The 26,863-nt window shown below is 41.6% G+C and overlaps 1 protein-coding gene across 2 annotated transcripts in view; it reads left to right on the top strand.

The window, feature by feature from the left end:
- The window catches only part of LOC109868753 (cAMP-specific 3',5'-cyclic phosphodiesterase 4D-like), a 411,106-nt gene that overhangs the window by 46,046 nt on the left and 338,197 nt on the right, over positions 1-26,863 (top strand). For both annotated transcript variants that reach the window (XM_031802500.1, XM_031802501.1), the window contains exon 2: positions 7,124-7,209. In XM_031802500.1, the coding sequence (XP_031658360.1) occupies positions 7,124-7,209 (86 nt within the window). The remainder of the gene's footprint in view (positions 1-7,123; positions 7,210-26,863) is intronic.

Raw genomic sequence — 26,863 nt, 5'->3', positions numbered from 1 at the left:
CTTAAGTCGTTTTTTTTAGGTATCTGTACTTTACTATTACTTTATTTTTTGACAACATTTACTTCACTACATTCCTAAAGAAAAGAATGTACTTTTTTACTCCATACATTTTCCATGACACCCAAAAGTACCTGTTACACCTTGAACGCTCAGGCAGGACAGCAATATGGTCCAATTCACACACGTATCAATATAATGTGTTGTCATCCCTATTGCCTCTGATCTGGCGGACTCACTAAATATAATACTGCATTTGTAAATTATGTCTGAGTATTGGAGTATGCCTCTGTCTGTCCGTAAATGTAAAAGATTGTGCCGTCTGGTTTGCTTAATATATAAGGAATTTGATGTATATCATTTACTTTTACTTTAGTATGATAATTGAGTACTTTCCCACCACTGACACTTAAGTATATTTAAAACAAGATACTTTTAAACTTTCACTCAAGTAGTATTTTACTTGGTGACTTTCACTTTTACTTGAATCATTTTCTATTAAGGTATCTTTAGTATGACAATTGAGTACTTTTTCCACCACTGATACTTTTGTTTCAAAGTAGATTTGTTTAAGACTACCAAGAAACACTGTGGACCCTGATTCAACCCACTGCAGTTAAAGGTTGGAACTCTCAAGGGCATGGGACTGTGGCAGCAACAACAGCGTCAGCACAACTCCCCCTCGTATTGCCCTCTGAGAATACAAGTCAATCTGTTGCTATAGTAAGCCAATCTGTTGCTGTAGTGGTACGACCTCTGTGTGTGCACACTGAACTGTAGTGGTACGACCTCTGTGTGTGCACACTGAACTGTAGTGGTACGACCTCTGTGTGTGCACACTGAACTGTAGTGGTACGACCTCTGTGTGTGCACACTGAACTGTAGTGGTACGACCTCTGTGTCTACACTACTGAACTGTAGTGTGCTGGAAACCTCATTAAGTGGCTTTGTCACCACATATTGGTCATTACCTTTAGCTAGGTCACATCCTATAGCTGGCTATACCTCCATTAATCTTTCCTTGATTCCTTGCAGCATCCTCTCCTTCTCAAACCATATGGGAGGAGAAGATCCAAGGTCCCTCCCCTTGCAACTTGTCTTCCAATACATTTTGAGACGGAGGTGAGGAGAGAATCAAGAAAATATAAATTGTGAGGGAACAAGCCACTGTGTTGTGATAAATGCACCTCCCTCACTCAGTGAAGTAGTAGCCTCCCACTGGGCACAGACGTCAGCTCAACGTCTATTTTTGATATACATTGGGTTGCGTAATGTGAATTCATCCTACAATCAACCAAAAAACATTCATAATGTCATTGGATTTAAGTTAAAAGTTGTGTGAAAAAAGACTAAATCCCCGTAGGTTGATGGCTTTTTACAAATCCAATCAGTTTTCCACATTGATTCAACGTCATCAAATTTGGGGTGTTGAAATCACGTGGAAACAACATTGATTCAACCATTTTTTGCCCAGTTAGCCCGCCCTCCCTCCCTCCCTCCCTCCCTCCCTCCCTCCCTCCCTCCCTCCCTCCCTCCCTCCCTCCCTCCCTCCCTCCCTCTGTCACTCAGAGAAGTAGTAGCTTCTCCCTCCCTCACTCAGAGAAGTCGTAGCTTCTCTCTCACTCAGCGTATGGACGTTTAGACAAGCCATATTCACCATGAGAAACAACGTGTCATGTTGCATATGATTCACCATGAGAAGCGTGTCATGTTGCATATGATTCACCATGAGAAGCGTGTCATGTTGCATATGAGTCACCATGAGAAACAACGTGTCATGTTGCATATGATTCACCATGAGAAACAACGTGTCATGTTGCATATGAGTCACCATGAGAAACAACGTGTCATGTTGCATGTGATTCACCATGAGAAACAACGTGTCATGTTGCATATGATTCACCATGAGAAACAACGTGTCATGTTGCATATGATTCACCATAAGAAACGTCTCATGTTGCATATGATTCACCATGAGAAACAACGTCTCATGTTGCATATGATTCACCATGAGAAACAACGTCTCATGTTGCATATGATTCACCATGAGAAACAACGTCTCATGTTGCATATGATTCACCATGAGAAACAACGTCTCATGTTGCATATGATTCACCATGAGAAACAACGTCTCATGTTGCATATGATTCACCATGAGAAACAACGTGTCATGTTGCATATGATTCACCATGAGAAACAACGTGTCATGTTGCATATGATTCACCATGAGAAACAACGTCTCATGTTGCATATGATTCACCATGAGAAACAACGTGTCATGTTGCATATGAGTCACCATGAGAAACAACGTCTCATGTTGCATATGATTCACCATGAGAAACAACGTGTCATGTTGCATATGATTCACCATGAGAAACAACGTGTCATGTTGCATATGATTCACCATGAGAAACAACGTCTCATGTTGCATATGATTCACCATGAGAAACAACGTGTCATGTTGCATATGATTCACCATGAGAAACAACGTGTCATGTTGCATATGATTCACCATGAGAAACAACGTCTCATGTTGCATATGATTCACCATGAGAAACAACGTGTCATGTTGCATATGATTCACCATGAGAAACAACGTGTCATGTTGCATATGATTCACCATAAGAAACGTCTCATGTTGCATATCATTCACCATGAGAAACAACGTCTCATGTTGCATATGATTCACCATGAGAAACAACGTCTCATGTTGCATATGATTCACCATGAGAAACAACGTCTCATGTTGCATATGATTCACCATGAGAAACAACGTGTCATGTTGCATATGATTCACCATGAGAAACAACGTGTCATGTTGCATATGATTCACCATGAGAAACAACGTGTCATGTTGCATATGATTCACCATGAGAAACAACGTCTCATGTTGCATATGATTCACCATAAGAAACAACGTCTCATGTTGCATATGATTCACCATGAGAAACAACGTGTCATGTTGCATATGATTCACCATGAGAAACAACGTGTCATGTTGCATATGATTCACCATGAGAAACAACGTCTCATGTTGCATATGAGTCACCATGAGAAACAACGTCTCATGTTGCATATGAGTCACCATGAGAAACAACGTGTCATGTTGCATATGATTCACCATGAGAAACAACGTGTCATGTTGCATATGAGTCACCATGAGAAACAACGTCTCATGTTGCATATGAGTCACCATGAGAAACAACGTGTCATGTTGCATATGATTCACCATGAGAAACAACGTGTCATGTTGCATATGATTCACCATGAGAAACAACGTGTCATGTTGCATATGATTCACCATGAGAAACAACGTGTCATGTTGCATATGATTCACCATGAGAAACAACGTGTCATGTTGCATATGATTCACCATGAGAAACAACATGTCATGTTGCATATGATTCACCATGAGAAACAACGTCTCATGTTGCATATGATTCACCATGAGAAACAACGTGTCATGTTGCATATGATTCACCATGAGAAACAACGTGTCATGTTGCATATGATTCACCATGAGAAACAACGTGTCATGTTGCATATGATTCACCATGAGAAACAACGTGTCATGTTGCATATGATTCACCATGAGAAACAACGTGTCATGTTGCATATGATTCACCATGAGAAACAACGTCTCATGTTGCATATGATTCACCATGAGAAACAACGTGTCATGTTGCATATGATTCACCATGAGAAACAACGTCTCATGTTGCATATGATTCACCATGAGAAACAACGTCTCATGTTGCATATGAGTCACCATGAGAAACAACGTCTCATGTTGCATATGATTCACCATGAGAAACAACGTGTCATGTTGCATATGATTCACCATGAGAAACAACGTGTCATGTTGCATATGATTCACCATGAGAAACAACGTGTCATGTTGCATATGATTCACCATGAGAAACAACGTGTCATGTTGCATATGATTCACCATGAGAAACAACGTGTCATGTTGCATATGATTCACCATGAGAAACAACGTGTCATGTTGCATATGATTCACCATGAGAAACAACGTGTCATGTTGCATATGATTCACCATGAGAAACAACCTGTCATGTTGCATATGATTCACCATGAGAAACAACGTCTCATGTTGCATATGATTCACCATGAGAAACAACGTGTCATGTTGCATATGATTCACCATGAGAAACAACGTCTCATGTTGCATATGATTCACCATGAGAAACAACGTCTCATGTTGCATATGAGTCACCATGAGAAACAACGTCTCATGTTGCATATGATTCACCATGAGAAACAAAGTGTCATGTTGCATATGATTCACCATGAGAAACAACGTGTCATGTTGCATATGATTCACCATGAGAAACAACGTGTCATGTTGCATATGATTCACCATGAGAAACAACGTGTCATGTTGCATATGATTCACCATGAGAAACAACGTGTCATGTTGCATATGATTCACCATGAGAAACAACGTGTCATGTTGCATATGATTCACCATGAGAAACAACGTCTCATGTTGCATATGATTCACCATGAGAAACAACGTCTCATGTTGCATGACCGCTCTTCCTCTTTTTCTACTTCTGCTTGCTGACTTGTTTTAAAAAAAACAAAGTGCACTCCATAGCTATATCTAAATATTTTACCATCTCCAAATAACCGTTGTCTATCTATCTATGCAAATGACATCTTCCTTTATATCCAATAAAATATTCATTATACTCGTACATTATTGGACATTAATCTCCTTTATGGAAGTCGCCAGCATCGGAATGAATAACTATCTGTATGTCCCATCAAATGAAATTGCCAGACCACAAAAACTCTTCCAACAGAACAATATTTGAGTTTGCAACACAGATTAAATCAATCTATTGTTCAATCAAATATAGCTCTATTTTAGCTAATCAGGAGGCTAGACTCAAACTAAATATGCCTTAGAAGCCAAAAAACAATATCCATTCAATGGCAATTATACCCTAGCCTTCTCTGCCGGGGAGTAAATAAGAACTAGAGAGCTGTAGGAAAGCACCAGAAGTAAATAAGACCTAGAGAGCTGTAGGAAAGCACCAGAAGTAAATAAGACATAGAGAGCTGTAGGAAAGCACCAGAAGCTCATCCCAGGAGTTAATAGGTCTGTGTCTGCCCATGATGGGCATTTTTGTTTACTCTGGCAGGTACCGTCCTGGAGAGTGCCTGGGGGAAAGGCTTAGAGAGCTACCCAGCTGAGGACACACTAGTTTGGCAGGAGGAGCGGCAGGGACTCAGATCTGGATGGAGGCGGTTATGTGGAGGTGGTGGTGGCATTGGCAATCAACGTCCGTCAGCACATTTAGCCATGCAACGCACCTGTGGAGTTTGTGAGAGAGTGGATGGTGTGAGAAAGGTATTCAGGGCAAGTTAAAATGAGTGTTTCATTTATAATGTAGCCTGCCAAAAATAGAGATGACTGGCAGGCAAAACTAACACTAAGCATACATCTATTGGTTCAAAGTATCAAATCTTATAGACAGATAAGACAAATAATGCCAAACCCTATTGTGCTTGTCATTCAGTTATAAACTCAAATGTAATGTTTAATGATGTGATGGTAATCTCCAGAAGGTGTTTTCGGAAAACGGGTTAAAATCCAAGTAGAAAACGGGTTAAAATCCAAGTAGAAAACGGGTTAAAATCCAAGTAGAAACGGATTAAAATCCAAGTCTTGTTGAATAAGTATACAGCCAATACCAGTCTATGGTTCATGAAAAAAGAGAGAAAGGTATTTCTGTTGATATATTTTTTTTCTCCAAGAAAAACATACTTTTTAAAAATAAGAAATTTCCAAACGTGCCTGTAGTGGAAAAGCCACATGGCCATGGGCTATGAACTGAAGGAAAAGGCAGGCCAACATACACTGAGTGAACACAACATTAAGTACATCTTCCTAATATTGAGTTACACCCCCTTTTGCCATCAGAACCGCCTCAATTCGTTGAGTCATGGACTCTACAAGGTGTCTAAAACGTTCCACAGGGATGCTGGCCCATGTTGTCTCCAATGCTTCCCACGGTTGTGTCAAGTTGGCTGGATGTCCTTTGGATGGTGGAACATTCTTGATGCACACGGAAAACTGTTGAGCATGAAAAACCCAGCAGCGTTGCAGTTCTTGACACACTCAAACCGGTGCACCTGGCACCGACCACCATACCCAGTTCACGTAAATATGTTGTCTTGCCCATTCACTGAACGACACACATACACAATCCATGTCTCAATTGTTTCAAGGCTTGTAAATCCTTCTTTAACCCATCTCCTCTCCTTCATTTACACTGATTGAAGTGGATTTAACACGTGACATGAAGAAGGGATCATAACTTTCACCTGGATTCACCTGGTCAGTCTGTGTCATGGAAGGAGCCTAATGTTGTGTGTAGTCAGTGTAAATCAAGTAGGATATAAAATCAGGACAGGCCGGAATTCAAAACGACTAGCCTGAAATGTTCTCTACTCAGTTCGTAGAAATTCAGCCCAACGTATGTGACATGTTGAAGTACCCCAGTCGACACCTGACTTATAAAGCCCACCAGCCTAAACAGATGGCAAAGGAAAGGTTGACCAAGCCCAGGTATCCTTTTTGTTTGTCTTCATTTGAAGCATTATTGGAGATAATGACATACAACATATCCTAGACCAGTGTAGGCTACTGCTCAGGGGCCAGGGGCAACTCAGACATAAAACATATCCTAGACCAGTGTAGGCTACTGCTCAGGGGCCAGGGGCAACTCAGACATAAAACATATCCTAGACCAGTGTAGGCTACTGCTCAGGGGCCAGGGGCAACTCAGACATAAAACATATCCTAGACCAGTGTAGGCTACTGCTCAGGGGCCAGGGGCAACTCAGACATAAAAATAGAGCAAATAGATTGTTTTCTTTCTGTTTGTCTCCTCTTGTCGTCGTGTTAATTGAATTCTTGTAATTATTATTTTGTAAGGTTGAGGAGAACCCCCCCCCCACCCACCCTGTTGTTTTCCTTTTATGCTATGTACAAGTAAATAAATATAAACCTAATGAATACAATACAACAATAAACACCAGGAAGAGATGCTGTTGTGTTCATCTGCCTCCACTCTCTCATCTCGTTCTCCAGGGTTCTGGCGGCTTTGGACAGCGGGAGTGGGAGCAGTACCCAGGATGCTAAAGAATGAGAATTCCAGAGAGGACAGAAGAGAGAGTGTAAGTCCATTTTAGTATCTCTATACTGCTGTGTGTTTTCCCCTCAGTTCATCCATTTCAACTATCATCCTAAGGTTGTCCCCCCAAACATTCTATGACAATAGCATTTTAATTTGAAGGCTTGCTAGAATCTAATTGTCTTAAACTTTCGGTGCCAATTCACATTGTAAAACTCAAACAAAGATGTCTGAACTCTATTTTATTTTATTTTATTATTTTTATTTAACCTTTATTTAACCAGGAAGGGCTCATTGAGATTAAAATCTCTTTTTCAAGAGCGCATTGGCCAAGATAGGCAGCACCAAGTCATTACAAAAAAATGACAGACAGACAACATAAAAAAACTACAAGTAATCTAGTAAAAACCATTGAATTCACAAGAGTATAAAACAGCAAATTAAAAACATTGACAGGTCAGGGAATCAGCCTCAAAATCCTTCATCAGTGATTTAAAAACACCAATCGGGAAAAGTTCTTCCAGTTGAAAAGTATTTTGGAAGGTGTTCCAAGACCATGGCACAGAGTACATAAAAGCCCTTTTACCAAATTCACTTCTATTGCTTTATTGATCTAATTCCATCCTTATGACCAGATAGAGAAAAGCTCATCCAACCATAAAGGTTCTGGATCTATTCAGAGGTTGCAGACAGCACGGTTCTGTAAGAACACCTATTCATTAATCCCTACAAAGCTATTTCGCCCCCTCATCTAATGAGTGGAAGAGCTGTTTATTGCACTGAGAGAGATAGTGAGAGAGAGAGCGAGAGAGCGAGAGAGAGAGAGAGAGAGAGAGAGAGAGAGAGAGAGAGAGAGAGAGAGAGAGAGAGAGAGAGAGAGAGAGAGAGAGGGAGAGGGAGAGGGAGAGGGAGGGGGAGGGGGAGAGAGTGTAAAATGGCTGAGGTATGACTCAGAGGCTTGAAGGTCAGAGGTAAACAGTCTGCTAAACTCCCGCCAGCATGTTTGTCTCTGATTCTCAAACTCTCCCAGAGCCAACATGTGATAGGGGGCACAAGTGTCACACTAGAAGACTGCGTTTAGACAGAAAGCCCAATTTTGGGCGCAGCCATAGTCCCCTCACTAGGTCTGTTCCCGTTCAATCCACCGTCAGTCCAGAACTGCATCACCCAGGACGTCTCCCGTCACTGTTTATTTTGAATGGCACTAAATGAGGGCAAAAGGCATCCAGAGCAAAGACTATGCATACACTTCGAAATGCGACCGCATAAAGTGCTCAGCAATTAAGATATCCACAAATGTCTTCATGTCCTGGGGAAAGCAGGGATGGTAGAGAATGGTATGTCATTCTACGTGTCAAGTTCTGTGGCGAATCTCAAAGTCAAGCGTTCTTAGGGAACCACAGGGTCATGCTTGGTGACCGTTTGCTGGTAATTGCATTGGAAAATGGATTGCTTTGCAGTGCTTTAATTGCTGGCTTTTAAAAAGGCTATATTCAATCAAAACCAGTATCAGGGATTAATATGGTGCTGTTAGACTGGTTGTATTGATAGTGTTCTGATTATTTGATTTACATAATGTTAACATATTCATTTCTAACCCAGACTCTAGTAACTGTGCACAGTGTTGGTTTAGCCAAGCTCTAGGAATACCCGAATACCAGCTTTGATTGAATATTTTGAATACTGAAGGCCGTTTCCTCACTAGTACTGTTCTCTAAGCTACTGCCCATTACCTCTTTCCAGACATTGCTGCATGCTCAAATGAAAAGGGCACTGAGTGTATTTGTTTTCATAAAGCCGAAGGGAAATGCTCCTGACAGTTTTTACACTGTGAGAGCATGTTGCTCAGAGTCCGCCTGTCAATATAATATCCATACCTCCTCTCCCACACCCACCTCACATTACCTGACCTCACAACAATATCACACTGCCTCCCAGTGTTCTGTGCCACTGATGGACGGCAAGTACACACTCACATGCACAGATGCACCAGGTGCTCTGTGCTGCTGGAATGTAGGATAGAGGGACGAGGCTACATTGTTTGATTAGATCAGATCAAGGAGATGGAGAATCTAATTAAATGAACTGCAGATTAGACATGAATATCCCTATTGGTTGTGATGAAATAAGCAAGGAGAACAAGGTGATAAAAGGGCTTCATGAACATCGTTATGAAAGAAAGCATCTTAACTACCTTCCCATAAGTCTAGTGGTGGGATTTATATACTGTAAATGGCTGTGTCTCAATACTCACAAATGTTCGTTTTCTCTTTATACTGTAAATGGCTGTGTCTCAATACTCACAAATGTTCGTTTTCTCTTTATACTGTAAATGGCTGTGTCTCAATACTAGCAAATGTTTGTTTTCTCTTTATACTGTAATTGGCTGTGTCTCAATACTCACAAATGTTATTGTTTTCTCTTATGTCCTTGATGACTGCTTATAAGTGATGTACTGGATGAATATCCCAAAATATCAAACAAAGTGCTCTATAAAGTCTTTATTCTTTACAAGAAAGGGGGTGGTGAATCCCTGTAAATATAGTCAATCATCAATGAATGAAAGACCCTCAGCAAATAGTATGTCTAATGGCATGTCCCATTCCTTATGGATGAATTTAAACCATGTTGCTTTTACAATAATAATGTAATCTATAACCAGTCAAATGCACTATGATGGCCTATATAATTTTTGTTCAGTGCAACTCAGTGCAACTCCCGTATGGACTCTAAAGAGGCAAAGAACGAGAGCCAATCGTCCTCCGAAACACAACCCTGCCAAGCCGCACTGCTTCTTGACACACTGCTCACTTAACCTGGAAGCCAACCTCACCAATGTGTCGGAGGAAACACTGTACAACTGGCGACCGAAGTCAGCGTACATGCGCCCGGCCCGGTGCAAGGAGCCGCTAGAGCGTGATGGGACATAGACATCCCGGCCAGCCAAACCCTCCCCTAACCCGGACGACGCTGGGCCAATTGTGCGCCGCCTCATGGGTCTCCCGGTTGGCTGCTACACAGCCTGAAATCGAACCCGGGTCTGTAGTGAATCCTCAAGCACTGCGATGCTGTGCCACTCGGGAGGCCCTGTGTGTGTCAATGTTGAAGTGAGACTGTTTGTATGTATGTGGGTGTCACTATTGGAACGAGAAACGATGTCTGTGTATGGGTCAAATCAAATCGAATGTTATTGGTCACATACACATGGTTAGCAGATGTTAATGCGAGTGTAGCGAAATGCTTCTGCTTCTAGTTCCGACAGTGCAGTAATATCTAACAAGTAATCTAACAGTTTCCCAACAACTACCTAATACACACAAACCTAAAGGGATGGAATGGAATAAGAATATGGTGTGTGTGTGTGTGTGTGTGTGTGTGTGTGGAGGGGGGGGGGTGCATGTGTCACTGCTGGGGTGATTTGAAGTGTCGGTGTGACAGTCAGCTCAATGGGAAGTGTCTGGGAAGGCTGGCGGTACAGACTGTGTAATTGGACGAGACCCAGCGAATCACAGCAGACATCTGCTGAAGTGCCACAAAGCAGGAAGTGTACTGTATACACATTTGCACACACACACCATCTTGGCTGTCCATTATTGTTGATAATGACGACACACACACACACACACACACACACACACACACACACACACACACACACACACACACACACACACACACACACACACACACACACACACACACACACACACACACACACAATTAGCAGTGCAACATATCTATTTGCAAAATATCCCCTCCAATATATATATATAGAAAACACTTTCTGACATTTCACCCCCAACTGTAAGAAACAACTTGTACATAGTGAAATACGACAAACAGACTGTATTTCTGTTTTGTTTTTTTACCCATTAATTGGTCTTTTTACAAACCTGAAAAAGATCGAAGGTGAAAAGATCTGATGTGATTTGGTCGAAAGGCCAATTAGTTGAGAAAATATCAGAATTGGGCTGCCTGTGTAAATGCAGCCATATAAGTAAACACCCACCAATGCCCCACTTCCAAGCTCCAATAAATACCACCTAGCTGGAAGCAACAATTAGGGAGAGCTAGCTGGCTCTTACTGACGATAAACACACACAGTGGAGCAGGTGCATCGTTTGGTTATATGGGCTAGGGTGCATTTGACTGGTTATAAATGACATGATTATTCCCTCATCATCAAACAATTGCCAACACAATATTGTCATTTAAAATAAGTATTGTTATGAGAACAACAAGGATGCTTAGAACAGAGTGACATCATTGTATTTCTTACACAAGAGATGTTGTTTTTCCTTCAGCCTGTAGATAATCTGTTGTTTAATATCTTTCAGTGTGTAACAGGCTAGTCATAACGAATTCACTGGCTCCAGACTAATTGCTAAAATCAGTGCGGGCGACCCAAGGGACGCCAGTGTAAACACATTCTCAAAAGCTTGCCATGTGTAAACATTGCATCCTGATAAGGATGTTAATAACAACAAACCATTTAGTAAATATTTTCTTAACTCTATTTCTTGAACTGCATTGTTGGTTTAAAGGGCTTGTAAGGAAGCATTTCACGGTAAACTCTACACCTGTTGTATTCGGCGCATGTGACAATTTTTTGGTTGATTTGATTTATATTCAAGCACAATCGTTCGTTCTGTAAAAGTGTCGAAGGATGTTTCTATATCCAATAATTGGTTGTTAAATCAATATGAGTACACTGTACAATTACGTCAATAGATTACGTTTGGGAAACGTAGCGCAATTACGATCCAAGCAATAACACTGGGTCATTACAAAATGGACGCCCCAACAAGAACCAAATCCTCCTTCCTTAGAGTATCACCACCATTTGCCCTCAGGTGAAGCAGTGGAATCACACAAACCAGTTAGGCCAGCCCTTTTTCTCCTCTTTCCAAAGTGACAAGTACAACTGTACAATCAGGGGAAGGGTGATTTAAAAGAATACATCTCTCGAAATGTTATTGTTATACGAGGTGTCACACATTTGGTATGGAGGGCGAGAGGAAGTAAATACTGTTTAGTTCGGAACCCTAGGGAGATGACTAAGCCTTTCACTATGTGTGGCAGTTATGTAGACTGATGATTGAAGTGTTATCATCCAGGGAATTGGTTGATGAATGAGCTGGAAATGACTTTGTTCCCCTCTTAGTCAACTTGACTTTAGATTCATAATTAATGATAGAGGGCATGCATACAGTATCTGGCTAAATACAACAACACCAAAAAATCTATTCTGACCTACAGAATACCAGTTTTGCAAGGAAATTAGTTATGTCAAAGATTAAATGACAGGGTGTATTTTTGGAGCCCAGTGATTGTATTTGAACTATTTTTCCCAAAGTGCAGGTTTCCTGCTGTACATGTCTGATTGAATCTGTCCCTATGAGTGTCACAGACCTTGTATAGAAGCAATGCTGCTTACATTAGGAGCTTCAAGTGAACGTACCTTGTGTGTTTCTCACGACCTCCATCCAGCGACTGTAATTGGGAAATGTGTTGCATTCCACACATGCACATGATCTCATTTGCAGCAGAGACACAAGGCCATTGTTTTTGTTCAGTTTCAATCTACTGAGGGTCAGGGTGAGTTGTGCATCATCACACACCCCTACCAGGGGAAGGAGACTAACTCACATGAGTATGGCTTCTCAGAGGACATTTTCCTGCATCTTTCAAAATCTATCTGTGTCTCTCAGTCTCTTTCCATTTCAGTAACAGGCTTGTCTTTGTGCAATTGTATTTCTTTTCACTTGTTTCCATGATACTGTGCCTTGCATTGTAAATGACCATTTTGAAGAGCCCCCCCCAAAGTTATGTACTATGTAATATTACTTATGGTTTGGAGTTTGAGGTTGAGTAGTGTTTTTAATTAGGGCGCTTTTTCAGTGGCCATGACTAATGTGTTCGCCCTGGCTCCATCACGATTCTATTTGACCCAGGGTTCAGTACTATATTTATTCAGCAATGAAACCAGTGCAGCACTTTGCTGACAGAGAGACCCAACAATTCCCTACTTAAAACTGAAATGCCCCCAAGCTCTCTCTGTGTATTAAATTAGAAGAGTGAACCTTATTCAGGAATTTAGCAATGCCATTGGGTCATTCTTCAACTACGGTGGCATTTGAGCATTGCATTTTGATGAATTTTGTAAAAAATGTACTTACATTAAAAACATTTTCTAGTTTTTAATTTAATTTAAATGTATTTGGGTACCTCTTTCCATTCCGAAATCAACTAAAACGGTTGATTTACTATTATAATAACATTCATTATGGTACCATCAGTAGAAGCAGTAGAAGCAATAATACCAAATGATGGTAGCACCAATAAGACATTTTAAATAGATCTTCTGAAATGGAATGCAGTAACGCTAAAATCTAAGGTCATCAATCAAGTGATATGATTAATCATTGATGAATCATTGATGAATCATTGATGAATCATTTTGCTCACAATGGTATTTCTCTTTATTTAAATTGACTAACACCAAGTGACACTTTGGATTTAGATTCCTCAAGTTATGAATGGAATCATCAAATGTATGACATACTAAAAGGGTGTGATTATGCTAATAAGTGTCTTTAATATAGACCCCTCCCCATGGAGAGAGAATGCTCAAGGTCCTTGTACATCTTTTGTAATCAGTCATTTTCAAGGTGGTAACACCAATGACACACAACCGAGGGATACATATTACACTATAAAAAGGTATTTCTTTGTTTTCTATTGATCTACACAATATATGAAATACTTTTGTTCACTGTGTAGCCTACAAAATAATGGATAGATATCTCTAAATCCGCAAAACATGTCACTACCCGTCCACACATCACATAAGTCAAGGGACACCATTTACCACCTTAATTGAAGAATGACCCTGTTCCAATGAGATGTTACCTAGGAGCCCAAGCGAAGCTCCCAGCTTACAACAGCTAAATCTCCCAAATCATCTATGACAAGTGAACCCCCAAATCTTGAGGCAGAATTGGAAGCAGGAGCAGTAGGGTTTAAATGTCTGCCATGGACGTCTAACTTCAGAGAGACATCAACATCATACAGGCGATAAAATACACTTAAAATAAGTAATGTGTGTTGTGTGCTGAAATACTTTTTATGAAATGCTTAGTTCTGGTCATGTATCTTTGATTGGCTGAGAGACATTCTAATTTAAGTCATGCTAAAATTAAAATAACATCACAACTACCTCATCACTTTCACAGGCAAAATGTATCAAAACGACTCGGCTAGGACTCAGTTAGGGCTTCATACCTATGACCACAGCAAAGCTATGCTAAAACTAACCAGGCTGCATTCAAAATGTTACCATATGCCTTTTGACGTAGGACACAACATTGGGAGAATGGCGCCATTTAGGATGCCCATGAATCACACACTTGGTTACATTTTATATAATACATTGTCACACTGATTCTAGTGTGCTGCAGAGATGATTGCCCTTCTGTAAGGCTCTCCCATCTCCACAGAGGAACTCAGAGTGACCACCTCCCTGACCAAGGCCCTTCTCCCCCGATTGCTCAGTTTGGCAAGGCCAAACTCTAGGAAGAGTCTTGTTGGTCCCAAACTTCTTACATTTAAGACTGATGGAGGCCACTGTGTTCTTGGGGACCTTCAATGCTTTAAAAAATGTTTGGTACCTTTCCCCAGGGTCTATGCCTCGACACAATCCTGTCTCAGAGCTCTACTGATAATTCCTTCGACCTCATGGTTTGGTTTTTGCTTTGACATGTCCGGTCAACTGTGGGACCTTATATAGACAGGCCTTTCCAAATCATGTCCAATCAATTGAATTTACCACAGGTGGACTCCAATAAAGTTGTAAAAACATCTCAAGGATGATCAGTGGAAACAGGATGCACCTGAGCTCAATTTCGAGTTTCATAGCAAAGGGCCTGCATACTTAGGTAAATAAGATGTTTCTATTTTTGCCAGAGGTGTTTTGGTGCAAACCTGTCATCAAGGCAAAGGGTGGCTTCTTTGAAGAATCTAAAATCTAAAATATTTTTTGGTTTGTTTTACACTTTTTTGGCTACTACATGATTCCATATCTGTTATTTCGTAGATTTGACTTGTTCCCTATCATTCTACAATGTAGAAAATAGTACAAATAAAGAAAAACCCTTAAATGAGTTGGCATGTCCAAACTTTTGACGGGTACTGTATATATATTTCACTCTGAGAATCTACTGCTGACTATCAGGCAATGAGCAGGCTGTGAGTGAGTGAAGTGGAGAGGGGGAGGGCTGGAGGCGTGTGTGTGTGTGTGTGTGTGTGTGTGTGTGTGTGTGTGTGTGTGTGTGTGTGTGTGTATGTGTGTGTGTGTTGAAAGCACTGGTTGAGAGTGCTGCAGCAGAGGCAGCTGAGTCATGGAGAGAGAGAGCACACGTACTTCGTGACTACTTTTTAACCAGTTGTAGGTAGGCTATTTAAATTGGTCATTATGGAGAATAAAACATATTAACTCGGTTTCATCAGGCAGAGAATCTTGTTTCCCATGGTCTGATAGTCTTTAGGTGTCTTTTGGCAAACTCCAAGTGGGCTGTCATGTGCCTTTTACTAAGTAGTGGCTTCCGTCTGGCCACTTTACCATAAAGGCCTGATTGGTGGAGTGCTGCAGAGATGGTTGTCGTTCTGGAAGGTTCTCCCATCTCCACAGAGGAACTCTGGACGCACAAGCATTTCGCTACTCCTGCAATAACATCTGCTAATCACGTGTATGTGACCAATACAATTTGATATGATTTGATTTGGAGCTAGGTCAGAGTTACCATCGAGTTCTTGGTCACCTCCCTGACCAAGGCCCTTCTCCTCCGATTGGTCAGCTTGGCCGGGCGGCCAGCTCTAGGAAGAGTCTTGGTGGTTCCAAACTTCTTACATTTAAGAATCCTGGAGGCCAATGTGTTCTTGGGGACCTTCAATGCTGCAGAAATGGTTTGGTACTTTTCCCCAGATCTGTGCCTCGACACGGTCCTGTTTCGGAGCTCTACGGACAAATACAAATTCCAGAATAATAGGTTAAAATGTGAATTAATTAATGTCCTATATATTGCTATTGCCTGTTGAGTGCTACAGATGTACTAAAATGCTGTGTACACACTTAACCTGCTTCCAGTACAACAATGGCAATCCAGACAAGATAACCAGCTATATTTAGCAAACATTTAGCTTCATAATTACCAGCTGGCTAGATATAAATGATTAATCTAGCTAGCCAGCTACTTGAACATTCAAAAAACTACCTCAATCTATATTTAGCTATCATTTCATCATGGCTAGCTAGCTAGCCAACTTAGCATGTGTCCCTATAACATAACATGGGGTTTCATTATCTTGCTAATTGGTTACAATTTGTAACACAGTGGCTATTCTAGGTAGCTAGTTAGTTAAACATGACAACTGGCAAACATGAAAAAGCTTGTTATGACAACAGCAAAACATCATCTTGCGAAAAATCAAGCAGGCAATAGTGATTCTCACTGAGAAATACCTGTCAACTGGTTGTCATGTCCACAGAGCTGTCAGTACTGCATGAACCGTGATCACGGTTGATAGATGAGACATTAGCCAAACGGGTACTGTATAGATAAATATTGGCATCATGGCTAGTATAGGTTTATGTACATGGTTTGTTAGTCAATAAATTATTTTTTTAAATTGAACCCAGACCAGTTTCAACATAAATTGTCCTCCTTGAACTGCACTAGCAATGTTGCCAACAATTTTTCTGTGAGAATCTCTATTGCCTCCTTGATTTGTCGCTAGATTACGTTTTGCAGTTGCAGCGACAACCTCTCAGCACCAATTTGCCTTGCTGCTGCAGCAGTTCCCAATGTAACGTTTTTGTCCCCTCTCCCACTGCAGAAATGAAAGCATAGTTCCTCCTTTATGACCAAATCATGTATATGACCAATTACTGCGCTCTCGTATGACTGAAATAGGATGAATAACTAACAAAATTATTACAAACGTTGTGACAGTGATTTTATAGTTTGCAATTGTTTTGTTGTGATGTAATTGTTTTAATACTGTTTGGACTCTAGGAAGAGTAGCTGCGGGGATCCTAATGTATACAAACAAAATACAAAAATGGTGAGAAATTAAACAAAGCAGTGGCTATCTCCTGCAAAAATCATATACAAGAATGTCTGGGCCTCGACCCCACCCTGTGCAACTGGGTCCTGGACTTCCTGACGGGTTTCCCCCAGGTGGTGAAGGTAGGAAGCAACACCTCCTCTCCGCTGATCCTCAACACTGGGGCCCCACAAAGGTGCATTCTCAGCCCTCTCCTGTACTCCCTGTTCACCCACGCCTCCAACTCAATCATCAAGATTGCAGACGACACCACAGTGGTAGGCTTGATTACCAACAATGACGAGACGGCCTACAGGGAAGAGGTGAGGGCCCTCGGAGTGTGGTGTCAGGAAAATAACCTCACACTCAACGTCAACAAAACAAAGGAGATGATTGTGGACTTCAGGAAACAGCAGAGGGAGCATCCCCCCATTCACATCGACGGGACAGTAGTGGAGAAGGTGGAAAGTTTTAAGTTCCTCGGCGTACACATCATGGATAAACTGAAATGGTCCACCCACACAGACAGCATTGTGAAGAAGGCGCAACAGAGCCTCTTCACCCACAGGAGGCTGAAGAAATTTGGCTTGTCGACAAAAACACTCACAAACTTTTACAGATGCACAATTGAGAGCATCCTGTCGGGCTGTATCACCGCCTGGTACAGCAACTGCTCCGCCCATAACCGCAAGGCTCTCCAGAAGGTAGTGAGGTCTGCACAACGCATCACCAGGTGCAAACTACCTGCCCTCCAGGACACCCACAGCACCCAATGTCACAGGAAGGCCAAAAAGATAATCAAAGAGAACAACCACCCGAGCCACTGCCTGTTCACCCCGGGCAGTGGCTATCATCCAGAAGGCGCGATCAGTACAGGTGCATCAAAGCAGGGGCCGAGAGTCTGAAAAACAGCTTCTATCTCAAGCCCATCAGACTGTTAAAGAGCCATCACTAACATAGAGTGGCTGCTGCCTACATACAGACTCAAATCACTGGCCACTTTAATACATTTAATCCATGGATTTAATTAAGGTATCACTAGCCACTTTAAATAAGGCCACTTTAATCATGTATACATATCCTACATTTCTCATCTCATATGTATGTACTGTATCCTAAACCATCTACTGCATCTTGCCTATGCCACACGGCCATCGCTCATCCATATATTTGTATGTACATATTCTTATTCATCCCTTTACATTTGTGTGTATAAGGTAGTCATTGTGAATTTGTTAGTGCAGTAATATTGTAAGGGTTTTCTTTAGGTGAAGTAGAGGCGGACCAAAATGCAGCGTGGTTGTTATTCATTGTACTTTAATAAAGAAACTGTACACGAATAAACTAACAAAAACAACAAACGTGCGAAAACCTAAAACAGTCCTATCTGGTACAAAACACAGAGACAGGAACAATCACCCACAAACACACAGTGAAACCCAGGCTACCTAAATATGGTTCCCAATCAGAGACAATGACTAACACCTGCCTCTGATTGAGAACCATATCAGGCCAGACATAGAAATAGACAAACAAGACATCCAACATAGAATGCCCACTCAGATCACACCCTGACCAACCAAAACATAGAAACATACAAAGCAAACTATGGTCAGGGTGTGACAGTACCCCCCAGTACGACCGCCCACCTGTCTATTTCCTCTCAAGTAGTATAGTCCATATTCTCCAAGTAGTGCAGCTTCTCCCACTGCTGCTGCTGCTGCCTCTGTTCCTGTCTCTGTGTTTTGTACCAGATAGGACTGTTTTAGGTTTTCGCACGTTTGTTGTTTTGTTAGTTTATTCGTGTACAGTTTCTTTATTAAAGTACAATGAATAACAACCATGCTGCATTTTGGTCCGCCTCTACTTCACCTAAAGAAAACCCTTACAAATATCTAGCAAGTAATCTGTCGGAACTAGAAACACAAGCATTTCGCCTACACTCGCACTAACATCTGCTAACCATGTATGTGACCAATACAATTTCAAATCAAATCAAATCAAATGTATTTGTCACATACACATGGTTAGCAGATGTTAATGCGAGTGTAGCGAAATGCTTGTGCTTCTAGTTCCGACAATGCAGTAATAACCAACAAGTAATCTAACTAACAATTCCAAAACTACTGTCTTATACACACAAGTGTAGGGGGATAAAGAATATGTACATAAAGATATATGAATGAGTGATGGTACAGAGCGGCATAGGCAAGATACAGTAGATGGTATTGAGTACAGTATATACATATGAGATGAGTATGTAAACAAAGTGGCATAGTTAAAGTGGCTAGTGATACATGTATTACATAAAGATGCAGTAGATGATATAGAGTACAGTATATACGTATACATATGAGATGAATAATGTAGGGTATGTAAACATTATATTAGGTAGCATTGTTTAAAGTGGCTAGTGATATATTTTACATAATTTCCCATCAATTCCCATTATTAAAGTGGCTGGAGTTGAGTCAGTGTGTTGGCTGCAGCCACTCAATGTTAGTGGTGGCTGTTTAACAGTCTGATGGCCTTGAGATAGAAGCCGTTTTTCAGTCTCTCGGTCCCAGCTTTGATGCACCTGTACTGACCTCGCCTTCTGGATGATAACGGGGTGAACAGGCAGTGGCTCGGGTGGTTGTTGTCATTGATGATCTTTATGGCCTTCCTGTAACATCGGGTGGTGTAGGTGTCCTGGAGGGCAGGTAGTTTGCCCCTGGTGATGCGTTGTGCAGACCTCACTACCCTCTGGAGAGCCTTACGGTTGTGGGTGGAGCAGTTGCCGTACCAGGCGGTGATACAGCCCGCCAGGATGCTCTCGATTGTGCATCTGTAGAAGTTTGTGAGTGCTTTTGGTGACAAGGCAAATTTCTTCAGCCTCCTGAGGTGCTGCTGCTGCGCCTTCTTCACGATGCTGTCTGTGTGGGTGGACCAATTCAGTTTGTCTGTGATGTGTATGCCGAGGAACTTAAAACTTGCTACCCTCTCCACTACTGTTCCATCGATGTGGATAGGGGGGTGTTCCCTCTGCTGTTTCCTGAAGTCCACAATCATCTCCTTAGTTTTGTTGACGTTGAGTGTGAGGTTATTTTCCTGACACCACACTCTGAGGGCCCTCACCTCCTCCCTGTAGGCCGTCTAGTCGTTGTTGGTAATCAAGCCTACCACTGTTGTGTCGTCCGCAAACTTGATGATTGAGTTGGAGGCGTGCGTGGCCACGCAGTCGTGGGTGAACAGGGAGTACAGGAGAGGGCTCAGAACGCACCCTTGTGGGGCCCCAGTGTTGAGGATCAGCGGGGTGGAGATGTTGTTGCCTACCCTCACCACCTGGGGGCAGCCCGTCAGGAAGTCCAGTACCCAGTTGCACAGGGCGGGGTCGAGACCCAGGGTCTCGAGCTTGATGACGAGTTTGGAGGGTACTATGGTGTTAATAAGCCCTCCTCTGGACTAGATTTTAACCTTAGCTTTCTTGGGAACAGGAACAATGGTGGCCCTCTTGAAGCATGTGGGAACAGCAGATTGGGATAGGGATTGATTGAATATGTCCGTAAACACACCAGCCAGCTGGTCTGCGCATGCTCTGAGGGCGCGGCTGGGGATGCCGTCTGGGCCTGCAGCCTTGCGAGGGTTAACACGTTTAAATGTTTTACTCACCTCGGCTGCAGTGAAGGAGAGGCCACATGTTTTGGTTGCAAGCCGTGTCAGTGGCACTGTATTGTCCTCAAAGCGGGCAAAAAAGTTATTTTGTCTGCCTGGGAGCAAGACATCCTGGTCTGTGACGGGGCTGGTTTTCTTTTTGTAATCCGTGATTGACTGTAGCCCCTGCCACATACCTCTTGTGTCTGAGCCGTTGAATTGAGATTCTACTTTGTCTCTATACTGACGCTTAGCTTGTTTGATATTCTTGCGGAGGGAATAGCTACACTGTTTGTATTCGGTCATGTTTCCGGTCACCTTGCCCTGATTAAAAGCAGTGGTTCGCGCTTTCAGTTTCACGCGAATGCTGCCATCAATCCACGGTTTCTGTTTTGGGAATGTTTTAATCGTTGCTATGGGAACGACATCTTCAACGCATGTTCGCACGAAACATATCCCAGTCCACGTGATGGAAGAGTGTGGAGAGTGTGGAATCCGATTGGTCGGACCAGTGTTGGACAGACCTCAGCGTGGGAGCTTCTTGTTTTAGTTCCTGTCTGTAGGCAGGGATCAACAAAATGGAGTCGTGGTCAGCTTTTCCGAAAGGAGGGCGGGGCAGTGCCTTATATGCGTCGCGGAAGTTAGAATAGCAATGATCCAAGGTTTTGCCAGCCCTGTTTGCGCAATCGATATGCTGATACAATTTAGGGAGTCTTGTTTTCAGATTAGCCTTGTTAAAATCCCCAGCTACAATGAATGCAGCCTCAGGATGTGTGGATTCCAGTTTGCAAAGAGTCAAATAAAGTTCGTTCAGAGCCATCGATGTGTCTGCTTGGGGGGGAATATATACGGCTGTGATTATAATCGAAGAGAATTCCCTTGGTAGATAATGCGGTCGACATTTGATTGTGAGGAATTCTAAATCAGGTGAACAGAAGGACTTGAGTTCCTGTATATTGTTGTGGCCACACCACGTCTCGTTAGCCATAAGGCATACGCCCCCACCCCTCTTCTTACCAGAAAGATGTTTGTTTCTGTCGGCGCGATGCGTGGAGAAACCAGCTGGCTGCACCGACTCCAATAGCGTCTCTCCAGTGAGCCATGTTTCCGTGAAGCAAAGAACGTTACAGTCTCTGATGTCCCTCTGGAATGCTACCCTTGCTCGGATTTCATCAACCTTGTTGTCAAGAGACTGGACATTGGCAAGAAGTATACTGGGGAGTGGTGCACAATGTGCCCGTCTCCGGAGTCTGACCAGAAGACCGCTTCGTTTCCCTCTTTTACGAAGTCGTTTTTTTGGGTCGCCGGCTGGGATCCATTCCGTTGTCCTGGGTGAAAGGCAGAACGCAGGATCTACACTCGCATTAACATCTGCTAACCATGTATGTGACCAATAAAATTGGATTTGATTTGTCAGTCACCAATGCAGTGACTTGATTAGCTGCTTAGCAAACTGTTGTAGCTAGCTTACTGACAGTTAAAGACTCAGCTAATCAAACAGTTAAAGACTCAGCTAGACTCAGCTAAATTACATTGCCACGAGCAGCACCGCAGATATTGAGATGAGCGAGTTGCATCTACGTCATATCGCTGAGCCTACCTTCAACTAGGTATCTCTACCTTTACTGACATAAAAACCTTTAATTCATTGCATTTCCGAAATGAAAAGTAATCAATAAAAAAAACTTTACTCAAATAAATGTTATTTCTCAAATGAGCTTTCTGAATAGTTTGGTCTATTGTCCCCTACAATAATCTGTACTCATATTGTTTCCTTTTTTAATTTACTTTTGGCAACCCCACTGCAAGGTCGCGACACCGACTTTGAATACCACTGATTTAGTGGCTTATTTCAGTTGTTGCTTGTCACGCCCAAATTGCACAGTTGACCCAAAACTCCTAAAAAGCCCTCTGGGTCTGAAGCTGCCCTTTAGAACGAACCAAAGCATTACTGATTGTCGACACAAACCCAATTGTGGGATGTCAGGGAAGTTTTCAAGGAAACATCAGTTTAAGATGTGGATTAAAACTCCCCTCAAAGGGCAGAGTTCTGCTCAACTGCCAGACAGTTTGCCAGAGGGAATCTTTGTGGCGTTTCTGTGAACTAAACTTCAACATACAATACAATCACATTTTTTTGGGTGTGCAGCAGAGTTGCATGAAACATTTCCCCTTCCAGGACTTCATGTGAATAAAAAAATAAGCACTTTTACAACTGCTCAAGAACAATGACTGTCGAGGCGGGGAAATAAATAAAGAACACCAACAGTTAAGCTATCAAATCCCTCATGTTCAATTACAGAGGGTATACCAGCACTGACCTTTAATGACCCCCCAGGATAAAAGCGTGTTATGAGGTACTGAAATAGAGTGCAGAGGACATGGTCTTCAATAATATTGAAGACTTATATCACACATGATCAATAATACAATATCTTTATTACACAATCAGAAGCTCCAGGTTCCCATTATGGTTGCTCCAGTATGAGAATCATTCCCTCAGTGTGGTCCTAAGGGAGTGCTCACCACTCACCAGGATTGTGTGTGTGTGGGGGGGGGGGGGTAGTTGGTAGGGCTGTGCTGTCACTCCTAAAGGCATCGCCCTGTTCTTCATTACACGCGGAGTCCCTCAAGGCCATTGTAAGTGTAGGCATTAGGCCAGACCACAGCCCAGCAGGACAGCTAATGGGCACTTAGGATGATCAATAAGTGGCAATAAATGTGCTCCCTCGGAACGGAATAGGGACTTTGTTCATTTGCCTCGCACTGATATTCCTACCGAGTGCAGTGGTTTTCAAGAGGCAACCCACTGGGCACAGTTCAACCGTCTAGTTTTGATGTGTATTTGGTTGTGTTGTCAACTAATCTGAATTCAATATGAAATCAACCAAAAATGTCACCATGACATTGGATTTAGGTTTAAAGATGGATGACAGAAATACTTAATGCCCTTACATTGATGACTTTTTGCAAATCAAATCAGTTTTGCGTTAATTCAATGTCATCACATATGTCCTGTGGCTCAGTTGGAAGAGCATGGCACTTGCAGTGCCAGGGTGTGGATAAGAGCATTGATAAGAGCATTGAAATAATGAGGAAACAACGTTGATTCAACTTGTTTTTGCACCAGTGGGAAGCCTTTTGTGGATGTGTTCGTGCAGGTCAGTGGATGAAGGTGAATAATGGGCTGTGAAGTGAGATTTTCTGTGTGTAATGTGTATGCCTTGTTAGTCCTAATAGCCATGTCCCTGCATGGCTTCTGTTTTTCTATATTCATTTCATTAGACAAAATTATTTCTATCTAATTTTTTCTGGAGTTCACCCCAAACTTCATAAACTGTTACTAATGATCTCTGATACCATTAATAACCCTTTACTAATGATCTTTGATACCCATTAATAACCCTTTACTAATGATCTCTGATACCCATAAATAACCCTTTACTAATGATCTCTGATACCATTAATAAGGAATGTGAAAGAAATGTAGGAGAATAACACACAATAGACCTGGTAAAATATAATACAAACAAAAAAACAACCATTCTTTTATATATTTTTTAATTTTTTTGTACCATCTTTGAAATGCAAGGGAAAGGCCATAATGTATTATTCCAGCCCAGGTATTCCAGCCCAGGTGTGATTTTGGCCACTAGATGGCAGCAGTGTATATGCAACGTTTTAAACTGATCCAATGAACCATTGCATTTCTGTTCCAAATTTTGTATCAAGACTGCCCAAAATGTGCCTAATTTGTGTTCAAAATTTTGCACTATCCTCAAACAATAGCATGGTATTATTTTACTGTAATAGCTACTGTAAATTGGACAGTGCAATTAGATTAACAAGACTTTAAGCTTTCTGCCGATATCAGATATGTCTATGTGGAAATGTTCTTGTTGCTTACAACCTCATGCTAATCGCATTAGCCTATGTTAGCTCAACTGTCCCATGGATCTCTGATACCCATTAATAACCCTTTACTAATGATCCCTGATACCCATTAATAACCCTTTACTAATGATCTCTGATACCCATTAATAACCCTTTACTAATGATCTCTGATACCCATGAATAACCCTTTACTAATGATCTCTGATACCCATTAATAACCCTTTACTAATGATCTCTGATACCCATTAATAACCCTTTACTAATGATCTCTGATACCCATTAAGTTATTTTTAACTGTTGCGTAATATGAGCACATTACATATAATATACGTCTGACTAAATCATATACAGAACTTGGTTTTGAAATTAAAAATGTCCATGAAATGATATTCTAAATTTTTTGACCATGGTCTCTTTTACAGATTGGACCTGTATTACAAAATATACACATTAATACGATACAAAAGCAAAGAAGAGATACAAAACACAGTCATATAAAACAAACACATTTTATTTCCAAAACACTGTACACACCAATTTTTTTACATTTGAGTTTGTAAAATATTACTGTTCTCAGATTTTTTGTTGTTGTTGCAAAAAGCTATATATCCATTGTTTAGCTGGAATGGAATGCTCGTATCAAGTTTCAAGTTTTAATGTCACATGCACAAGTACACTGAAATGCCTTTCCTGCAAGCTCTAACCACAACAATGCAGTAATCAATAACAATGTAATACAAAAAAATAACAAGGTAGAACAAAAACATACAAGAAGAACACGATAAAGTAAATAAGTATACTATATACAGGGTCAGTCAGTTCCAGTAACATATTTACAATGTGCCGAGGATATTGGATCAATAGAGATAGATATCTATAGGGGTAAGGTGACCAGGCATCAGGATATACATGTATAATGAACAGAGTAGCAGCAGCGTATATGATGATTGTATGTGAGTTGGTGTGCGTGTGTGTAGTCAGTATAAATGTATGTGTGTGTGAGAAAATTATGTAGTGAATGGTTGTGTGTGTGTTCGGAGTGTCAGTGTGCGTGAGTGTGTAGTGCCCTGTGAGTGTGTAGTGCCCTGTGAGTGTGTAGTGCCCTGTGAGTGTATAGTGTTCTGTGAGTGTGTAGTGCCCTGTGAGTGTATAGTGCCCTGTGAGTGTGTAGTGCTCTGTGAGTGTGTAGTGCTTTGTGAGTGTGTAGAGCTCTGTGAGTGTGTAGTGCTCTGTGAGTGTGTAGTACCCTGTGAGTGTGTAGTGCCCTGTGAGTGTGTAGTGCTCTATGAGTGTGTAGTGCTCTGTGAGTGTGTAGTGCTCTGTGAGTGTGTAGTGCTCTGTGAGTGTGTAGTGCTCTGTGAGTGTGTAGAGCTCTGTGAGTGTGTAGTGCTCTGTGAGTGTGTAGTGCCCTGTGAGTGTGTAGTGCTCTGTGAGTGTGTAGTGCCCTGTGAGTGTGTAGTGCTCTGTGAGTGTGTAGTGCCCTGTGAGTGTGTAGTGCTCTGTGAGTGTGTAGTGCCCTGTGAGTGTGTAGTGCTCTGTGAGTGTGTAGTGCCCTGTGAGTGTACATAGAGAAAGTGCAAAGATAATAAATAAATAATAAATTACAAAGTTCAACTCAAATAGTCCGTGTAGCAATTATTTTTTTGCTATTTAGTTAGCTATTTAGTTAGCTATTTAGTTAGCTATTTAGCAGTCGTATGGCATCGGGGATAGATGCTGTTCAGGAGCCTGTTGATGTCAGACTTGATGCACCGGTACCGCTTGCAGAGTAAATATTCTGTGGCTTGGCTGGTTGGAGTCTTTAACGATTTTCCGGGCCTTCCTTTCACACTGCCTGGTATAGAGATCCTGGATGGCAGGGAGCTCAGCCCCAGTGATGTACTGAGCTGTCCGCATCCTATTTGAGTATGATATGTGGTTGTCTCACCTAGTTATCTTTAAGAGGAGTACATTTACTGTAAATTGCTTTTGATAAGACCATCTGCTAAATGACTGAAATGGCAAATGTTAATGTTTTACATACATAGCTCATATTACTGTATTAAATATATATTTTTATATTTAAA

Source organism: Oncorhynchus kisutch, linkage group LG23 (genome assembly GCF_002021735.2).
Source record: "Oncorhynchus kisutch isolate 150728-3 linkage group LG23, Okis_V2, whole genome shotgun sequence".
NCBI classification, from domain to species: domain Eukaryota; kingdom Metazoa; phylum Chordata; class Actinopteri; order Salmoniformes; family Salmonidae; genus Oncorhynchus; species Oncorhynchus kisutch.
This window is presented reverse-complemented; position numbering and strand designations above follow the sequence as displayed.